At 45.8% G+C, this 9,939-nt stretch overlaps 1 protein-coding gene across 1 annotated transcript; it reads right to left on the reverse strand.

Moving 5' to 3' along the window:
* Window positions 1-267: 267 nt before the first annotated feature.
* On the reverse strand, window positions 268-9,281 carry LOC117887118 (olfactory receptor 5F1-like). Its single transcript, XM_034789360.1, has 2 exons — window positions 9,270-9,281; window positions 268-1,173 (listed from the first exon to the last, which is right to left on the reverse strand). The coding sequence occupies exons 1-2, from the start codon at window positions 9,279-9,281 to the stop codon at window positions 268-270; spliced, it is 918 nt and encodes a 305-aa protein (XP_034645251.1).
* Between the last annotated feature and the right edge of the window lie 658 nt (window positions 9,282-9,939).

A 9,939-nucleotide genomic window follows, 5' to 3' on the forward strand; every position in this document is an offset into this window, starting at 1 on the left:
TAACAATCCCTTGTATATACACACACAAACACACACACCGAGTTTTTCCCTCAACTAGGTGTGGAACTAAGGAATCCTTACTCTCACATCCCCATGCTTTACCCATTAGATTCCACACCCCTCCCAGAGCTGGAATAGTACCCAGAAGTCCTGACTTTCAGCCCCCCAAACTAACCTACTAGGCCCCGCTCCGCTCCCAGAGCCAGACATAGAACCCAGGAGCCCTGGCTCCCAAGCAACTGCAACTTCCCTTCACCTGCCTAGCTCCTAGCCAGGGCTTTTCGGAGTGCCCCTTTCACCTCCTTCTTCTTCAGTGTAGATAATGGGGTTGAGCATGGGGGTGACGATGCCATAGAGCACGGTTTGTGCCCGGTCCTGATGCTGTGGGTAGGTGGAGTTGAGGTGAATGTAGGTGAAGATAGCGGTGCCAAAGTAGAGGCTGACCATGACCAGGTGGGAGGTGCAGGTGGAGAAGGCCTTGAGGTGCCCTTCCCTTGTGCGGATTCTGAGGACGGCCAGCACAATGTACACATAGGACTCCAGGGTCCCCAGCAAGGAGCCCAGGATCACGGCACCACTCAAGGTGAAATTGATAGCCTGGTTGGCCCAGGTGTTGGAGCAGGAGAGCTGAAAGAGTGGGAGGATCTCACAGAAGAAGTGGTGGAGGACGTTGCCCTGGCAGAAGGACAGGATGGACATCAGGGATGAGTGCACAGCCGAGTTGGTCAAGCCCATGACCCAGACTGCTGCAGCCAGCAGGGTGCATGCCCGCCGGCTCATGAACATGCCATAGTGCAGAGGGTGACAGATGGCAATGTAGCGGTCATAGACCATGACCCCCAGCAGCAGGCACTCGATCCCCCCGAAGGAGATGAAGAAGAACATCTGAGAGAGGCAGAAAGCCCATGAGATGTACTTGTCCTGTGGCAGGTAATTGGCCAACATCTTGGGCATGGTGGAGCTGGTAGATCCAATGTCCACCACTGAGAAGTTGCCCAGGAGGAAGTACATGAGTGTGTGGAGCTTGGAGTCCAGGCTGATCAGCGGTAAGATGAGCATGTTGCCCATCAGGGCCACCAGGTAGATGGCTGTGAAGACCCCAAAGAGGGTGAGCTGCACCTGCAGGTTGCTGGAGAGACCTAGGAGGATGAATTTGGTCACCGAGGTGCTGTTCTCCCCCTCATCGGCTCCAGGAGGTCCATCTCCTACAAGCAGAGGAAGGGAAGTGGTGTAATAAGTGGGTCAACAAATTCACCCTCTTTGTGAGCTCAACTGTAAAAAGCATATGAAAGTTCTTAAGCTGTCACAACAACCTACAATAAGAATAACACCTACTCCAACTGAATCCCAAACCCAACCCGAGATGAAATGGGATCGAACTTCAACAGCAGCATCTATGACAACAACTGTCAAAACTCTAATCATAGAATTGTAGAACTGAAAGGGACCTTGAGAGGTCATTTAGTCCAGTCCTCTGCACTCATGGCAGGACTAAGTATTATCTAGAATATCCCTGACAGGTGTTTGTCTAACCTGCTCTTAAAAGTCTCCAATGATGAAGATTCCACAACTTCCCTAGGTAATTTATTCCAGTGCTTAACCATGCTGACAGTACGTTTTTCATAATGTCCAAGGAAAACCGCCCTTGTTGCAGTTTAAGCCCATTGCTTCTTTTCCTATCATCATAGGTTAAGAAGAACAATTCTTCTCCCTCCTTCTTGTAACAACCTTTTATGTACTTGAACACTGTTGTCATTCCCCTCTCAGTCTTCTCTTCTCCAGACTAAACAAATCCATTTTTTTTTCAATCTTCCCTCATCGGTCATGTTTTCTAGACCTTTCATCATTTTTGTTGCTCTTCTCTGGACTTTCTACAATTTGTCCACATCTTTCCTGAAATGTGGCACCCAGAATTGGACATGGTACTCCAGTTGAGGCCTAATCAATGTGGAGTAGAGTGGAAGAATTACTTCTAGTGTCTTGCTTACTACACTCCTGCTAATATATCCCAGATTTATTTTTGCTTTTTTTGAAACAGCGTTACTCTGTTGACTCATATTTAGCTTGTGATCCACTATGACCCCCAGATCCCTTTCCGAAGTACTCCTTCCTAGGCAGTCTTTTCCCATTTTGTATGTGTGCAGCTGATTGTTCCTTCCTACATGGAGTACTTTGCATTTGTCCTTATTGAATTTTATACTATTTACTTCAGACCATTTCTCCAGTTTGTCCAGATCATTTTGAATTATAATCCTATCCTCCAAAGCACTTGCAACCCCTCCCAGTTTGGTATCATCTGCAAAGTTTATAAATGTACTCTCTATGCCATTATCTAAATTATTGATGAAGATATTGAAAAGAACCGGACACAGAAATGATCCCTGTGGTACCCCTCTCGTTATGCCCTTCCAGCATGACTGTGAACCACTGATAATCACTCAGTGGCAGTGAACATCTCAGCTTGAATGCATGGATGGAAATCTTTATGTGGTCAGTTTTCCAGTGCTGGTGCTTAAATGTAAGTACCAGAATTTGTAGGCACCAAACTACAGCACATTGGTTCCAGAGGTGCTGAGCACTGACTCCTCCCTAATCAGTCAGTCAGAGTCACCCTCTACAGTGGATGAGCCACTACAGAGGGACAATGTTCCTCACTGTGTTCATGGGGGTTACAGGTGCTACACATCTCTGGTAACCAGTCCAAGAATCCAAATCCATGAAATCTGTGGTTCTCAAGCTTTTCCATTCCAATTCCCCTCCCTAATAGCAAGGATCTATCTGGGACCTCCCTCCCATTCAGCAATGTCGGTAGGTAGGTTTAGTCATCGTGACCTCCTAGCAGCCCCTTGTTGACAACTCCTGGATTCTGAGAATCTCTGGCTATACGTACCCCTGCAACCCACATCCTTCCCATCCCAGAATCTCTAGGCCCCAAGAGGACTCTATGGACCTTTGGAAGACTGCACCATCCGGGCTGCATGTAGATGAATGCAGACTGTGACTAGCAAGGGCTTCTTTTGGTGAGCAGACCACTCCTCTTCTCTAACAAGCATCCCATGGTTGCAGCTCCCCACTGGTGGAGTTCCTAGGGTCAGCTGAAGCAGGGTTTCCCTGCAGCAGAATTGAGAACACAATGTTGAATTTAGAAAACTAAAGAAATTTCCAAATCCAATGTCTTTGTGAAGGTGGAGTTAACATTGATTTAATATCAGTAAATTTCTGTTTTTTTTCCTGGTAGATTTTAAGAACACAAAATGGAAGAGCAGAACCTAACCATCCCAGTGACAGAATTTGTCCTCTTGGGCCTCACCCAGAATCCCGAGTTGCAGCGCTTCCTCTTTGTGGTTTTCCTCATAGTTTATGTGAACACGTGGCTGCGAATCATCATCATCACCGTGATCACCAACCACCGACTCCACACCCCTATGTACTTCCTGAACTTGGCTTTCCTGGATTTCAGTGAATTATCAGTAAATGCTCCAAATATGCAGGTCTCCTTTCCCAGTGTAAAACCATTTTGTTCAGTGAGTGCATCGTCCAGATGTCCTTCTACCACTTAATTTGTTTTGTGGGAATGGCGATCGCTCGGTATGTGGCCATCTATAAACCATGGTACTTGAGTATCATGAACCAGGATGTGTGAATGGGGCTAGTGGCGCTGGCATGGCTGGTTGGATTGGCTCACTCTGCTGTTCAGCTTGGACTGCTCCTCCAGCTACCGTTCTGTGGTCCAAATGTCGTGGATAATTTCTACTGTGATGTCCCACATGTCATCAAACTGGCCTGCAGTGACACCCACATGATAGAACTTCAGATGGTCTTCAGTGGTGGAGTGCTGCTCATAATAGTATTAATTGTTCTGCTTATTTCCTACACCATCATCTTAGTGAAGCTCAGGACACACATCACAGAAGGGAAATGCAAGGCTCTGTCCAAATGAGGAGCCCAGATTTCCATGGTATGTTTACACTTCATACCGAGCATCTTCATCTATGCTGAGTGATTTTTAAGTGTCTAAAAGCCAAAGTCCATTGTGAATCTAGCCCTAAGATCCGTAACTCTTTAAAATCAGCTTCCGTCACACAGATCGAGGTGTAGCAAAACCTAATGTGTCATGGGGGGCCATCTGCATTGCCTTTCCTCCAAGCTCTCTGCATAAATACTGATACCACACCTGTCATGATTGTACTTGAGCACCTCACAATCCTTAAAGCATTTAACCTCACCACACTCCTGCAAAGTAGGGAAATTATGTTACCCTATTTCAGAAATGGGGAACCGAAGCAGGGAGGCTGGGATATTCAAAGGATCCAGGGGGGCTCAGTCATCAAACTCCCAGTGAAGTTCTATGGGAATTGGGCACCTATTTTCCTCTCTCTTGAATATCCCAAAATGCGGGGTGTGGGGGGTGAGTTACCCATGGTCACAGAGGACGTCCACAGCAGGGCAGAAATGAAATCCATCTCCCCACAGCATCAACTTTTTCTTCTGTCAAAAGTTTTCACAGAAGAAAAAGTTGAGTCTGCAGGGACATGGATTTCATTTCTGCCCTGCTCACTGTCAAAAAAGAGGTTTTGATGGAATCAAAACATTTGATGGGAAAATGGCTTTATTGTTGAAAATTTGTGATGTTGCATCAGAAAATTTGAAACTAAAATGAAACTTTTGCTTTCTTTTGGGTGTTTGCAGTGTTGTAGCTATGTTGGTCCCAGGATATGAGAGAGACAAGGTGGGTGAGGTTATATCTTTTATTGGACCAACTTCTGTTGGTGAAGGAAAGAAACTCTATGGGGCTCAAAAGCTTGTCTCTTTTACCAACAGAAAGTCGTCCAATAACAGATATTAGCTCACCTACCTTGTCTGGCTCATTTCATTTGGATTTGTGTCTTAAATTTCATAGCCAGGAGTTCACATTTGTTACTGGCTTGGTGAAATCTAATAATAGAGCATACCACCAGTGTGGGGTGTCCACTCTGTTTTTGACAGCCTGCCCTGAGGCAGGCACTTATGGTTGTGAGCCAGGGTGACACCTCCATATAAGTGAAAAAAACTCAATCAGTGTAAATCAGACTGTGTCCCTGAGGGTAAATGGGCCAGTTCCCTTGAAAATAGAAATATTTTTGTAAATATTCAAAAATATTGTGATTCTTTTTTCTTTCCCAACGAGTGCTATATTTCCAAAGTTTAAGTACTAATGAGGCTCTTCTACACTGAAAAATATTTCAATAAAAATGGGTACTTCTTCCTGAACAGATCTATACTCCCTGTGTATCAGAATTGGATTTTCAGATCCAGAAATAAACTACAACTCTCTATAGTCCTGTAAGATCTCCTGAACCAACAGTAGTTTGACAGAAGAGTGAAAAGCTAATTCTGACAGTATTTTTTTTAATAATATTCTCAATGAATTTCAGATCAGTTACACCTATATATAATGAATGAAGTTAACAGGAATATAAAAAATAAAAGAAATGGTATTCAACAGAGGTGAGTGGGGACAGAGAGTGAAGGGGAGGGGCTGCACTGGGGTCAGCGAGGGCAGGATATGAAGGGTACATGACTGCACAGTGGTCACTGAAGGTAGAGTCTAAAAGCCACGTGGTTGTAGGGGGTCACCGAGGGCAGAGGTTGAAAGGTAAGAGGATGCCCAGGGTTTAAGATGGGCAGAGAGCTATAAGGACGCCTCACTCTCTTTCCCTTGCCCGATGACTATCCAGTGCCATCATGAAAGACTGAATTGCCACTATGAATTGCAAAATATAGTCTTTGGCCTGGGTGATAGTGAGGTATTGCTCTACTGCTTGTCGGCCAGGGGGTCACCTGAGATGTCGGAGACCCAAGCTCAAGTTCCTTCTCTATTCACTGTTTAATTATTTATTTAAAAGTTGAACATCTTCAACAGGAGAGACTGAGAAGAACTCAACCCAGAGTATCCCACAGTCCAATGTCAGGGATGTTTTCCTGTAATTGGGGAGACCAATATTAAATTTCTTTATCCTCATCAGATGGCAGCTGCGGTGAATGAATCCAGGTTTCTTACATCTTTGGTGAATGCCCTGACCACTGGGTAAGGCTCATGAGGGAGCACATTACCACTACCATCATGGTGTTCGCCTTCTGTGGCTTTGGGAATCTTTACTTGGCTTTTTGAAAACTGTCTGAAAGTCTAAACAATTTTTTTTCAAGATGATACAGAATGAAACACTTCGCCTTGACATTACCAATGCATTGGCTCATTTCAACATCAAAATTTCTTTGACTTTTTAATCACTAAAAATTGTACTAAAAATGTTATTTTCAATTTGACCTGAAATTAAACATTAGTTTAAATTATTTTTAAATAGCCAGTGAACCAAAAAAAGTCCATTATTCAGCCAACTCTACCCATAATGACTTGGCCAGTCAGAACCTAACAGATTAGATCTCTATTCTATTCTATTCTATTCTATTCTAAGCACTAAAAAAGATCTCATCCCTGTTGTCAGGGCCGGCTCCAGGATTTTTGCCGCCCCAAGCAGCAAAAAGAAAAAAAGTGAAAAAAAAAAAAAAAACCGCGATCGCGATCTGCTCTACCGCCATAGCTTCAGTCTTCGGCGGCAATTCGGCGGCGGGTCCTTCGCTCCCACAGGGAGTGGGGGACCCGACACCGAATTGCTGCAGAAGAGCCGGACATGCCGCCCCTCTCCGTTGGCCGCCCCAAGCAACTGCTTGCTGGGCTGGTGCCTGGAGCCGGCCCTGCCTGTTGTTGCTGAAGTGACTGATAAAATGAGGAAGAAGGATGTTCTAAATGAGATGTTATACATCGTTGATACATTAAATCCCCAGGTACCTGCTGAGTGTCAGTGTTGACGTTTCAGGTCTCTGATTGTATATTGGCTGCTGACTCCTAAAGCAAACCAACTTTGATCTTTTAATCATATCTCGCCAAAAAGTTGAAGTCTTTCAGTAGAGTTCTTGGACAATATATGTCAAAGGTGCGCATGAGGGATCCAAAAATACAATTATCCCCTTTTTTAATCATTGTGTTTTCTCCCCACCTAGAATTGACATGGAACCAAGAAGCCCTGAATATTTCTCTCCTGCTCTAACTCCTGGCTTAGCTCTTCCATCTCAGTGCCAGAACCAAAATCCAGCAGTCATGAGATTTCATCTGCTTTGGAGACGAGTCAAATATCAAGTTCTTCCTCTCTTTCCCAAATAGCCTCCTTGCGCCATCTCAGCACAGGAAGGAATTTTCAAAGGCTCTAATGTTTGCATGGCTAGAATAAACACATAAAGAGACTGAAATACTCTATGAAGTTTTTAATGACTCCTCTTGTGAAAGAATCCCCAAGTCTCCAAAGCAGCAACTATCTTGATCGGGGGTGGGCAAACTAGGACCCCCCCCCCCGTTTTTATCCGGTCGGCGAAGAGGGACGGGGGTCTGGCCTCACTCCGCCGTGGAAGGTGTGCCGGGGGTCTGGCCGCGCTCCGCCAGGCGCTTCGGCCGGGGAAGTGGGGCTGGGGTTTTGGCCACGCTGCTCCCGGGACTGCGGCCGGGAGAGCGGGTCCGGGGGTCTGGTCGCGCTCCGGCCGGCGCTGCAACCGGTGGAGCGGGGTCCGGCGCTCCGGCCCGGAGAGCGGGGACAGGGGGCTGGCCACTCTCCGCCTGGCTTTCCGGCTGGGAGAGCGGGGTCGGGGGTCTGGCTGCGCTCCGGCGGGCGCTGGAAAGGGGGAGCGGGGTCCGGGGGTTTCGCTGCGCTCCACCTGGGCTCCGGCTGGGGGAGCGGGTCCGGGGGTCTCTCGGTGTTCCGTCCGGCGCTGCAACGGGGCACTGAGGGGTGGGGTCAGGGAGCAGGGTCCGGAGCTCCGGCCAGGAGGGCGGTTCCGGGGGTTTCGCTGCGCTCAGCCCGGGGCTACGGCTAGGGGAACGGGTCCGGGGGTCTGGCGTCACTACGCCAACATTTCCAGAAGTGATCAGAGATTTGGAGTATCTCCATTTTTCGGCACCCAACTTGAGACAAGCTTAGTGTTAGCAATTCATAATGTGGGCTCAGATCCCTTCCTCTCTTATGGTAAAAAAAACCTTGGGAAATGACACAGGCACAAGAGTTTTCTCCAGCGCTTTTTGCCAGGAAGACAGGCTGCCCCAATCTCCATCCCTGTCCCCATGGGAGGATAGGGGGTTTGGCCTCTGAACTCAGGAGCTTTGCTGAAAGCGCATCCATGAATAGATTCAGGCTGCCTCAAGTTGAGCACCCAAAACTAACAATGTCTTTGGGAACGTCATGCTCAAATTCCTGGGAAGACCCTTATATACAGACACCAAGACTCAGGAGCGAGGTATATAAATACTGAGATTTATTGACTGCATCTGTGGCCCCACAACAGTGACTAGACTCCTTGGCTGAGACTTTCCCTATTGCCCTAGGGATTCCAGTCCACAGTTCCCATGAATTTTAAAGGGGCTTGAGTAATCCAATCCAATAGGTGGCTTGAAAAACAGCCCACCCAAAGTTAAAATATGTCCTGATTTTAGCTGGATAGTCCCAGTTTCTCATATATTGTCCCAGTATCATCCCAGTTTGTCTTCTGATGTCCCAATGTCTTTTTTATTATTATTATTATCAGGGCCGGCTCCAGGCACCAGGCCAGCAAGCAGTTGCTTGGGGCGGCCAACGGAGAGGGGCGGCATATCCGGCTCTTCTGCGGCAATTCGGCGTCGGGTCCCCCACTCCCTGTGGGAGCGAAGGACCCGCCGCCGAATTGCCGCCAAAGACTGAAGCGATGGCGGTAGAGCAGATCGCGATCGCGGCTTTTTTTTTTTCACTTTTTTTCTTTTTGCTGCTTGGGGCGGCAAAAATCCTGGAGCTGGCCCTGATTATTATTATTTTTTTAAGGACAGCAGAAACATGCTGATTTTTCATTTCATCCATCAACTCATTTGGCTTAAGGTTTTCAAAACTCCATAAATGATTTGTCTACCTGCTTTCCATTACAATTACTTCGTATTGGGTGTCCATATCCGCAAACATCTCAGCTTTGCTCGGTGTTTTTACAACTTCAGAATGTTTGTTCAAGAGGTGTTATTTCACCAAGTAGAATTTGCCCTGTGTTTAGCAGAAGCAGTTAAAATAGAACAAGCTCTGAGTGTTTGAAGTGAGTGAAGAGTGAAGAGAAAAATGATCACAGACACAATAAACATTTTTATTTTACCCCGGTGAAAGTTAGTACCTAGCATTGGTTAGAAAATGGAATTTCCAGCCTGTGGGAAATTCTGGTATTTCAACATTTTTTTTCATAATGAATTAAGACAAAAAAACAAAGTAACAAATATGTTGATGCAATAAAAAGTTCTGAAAAATGTGATATGAAACTGTCAAAAAGAAAAATGTCAATGTATTGAGTCAAAACAAAATGTTTTGACATTACAAAAAGATTTTTTTCATTTATAAATATTGTTTTGAAACAAAAATTTTCAGTTCAAAAAGTTGACCAAAAGTGAAAGACTGTTTTTTTCTTGAAATGATGTGTGACGGGTTGGATCACAGAAACCCCCTTGGGACTGCCATCTGATGTGTTGAGACTACCTTTGAGCCTGTTTTCCCTTCCAGCTTGGGACTCCAGAACCTTGCCTTGTTTCAGCCAGACATGCTTGCCTGCTGAAAACACACCCAGGTCTGAACCACGCCACCTAAAAGCTGAAAACAGCTTAAGAAGTGTTCCTGTCTCCAACACTCAGATGCCCAGCTCCCAATGGAGTCCAAACCCCAAATAAATCTGTTTTACCCTGTATAAAGCTTATACAGGATAAACCCATAAATTGTTCACCCTCTATAACACTGATAGAGAGATATGCACAGCTGTTTGCCCCCTCCCAGGTATTAATACATACTCTTGGTTAATTAATAAGTAAAAAGTGATTTTATTAAATACAAAAAGTAGGATTTAAGTGGTTCC

Source organism: Trachemys scripta, chromosome 14 (genome assembly GCF_013100865.1).
Source record: "Trachemys scripta elegans isolate TJP31775 chromosome 14, CAS_Tse_1.0, whole genome shotgun sequence".
Taxonomy (NCBI): Eukaryota; Metazoa; Chordata; order Testudines; family Emydidae; genus Trachemys; species Trachemys scripta.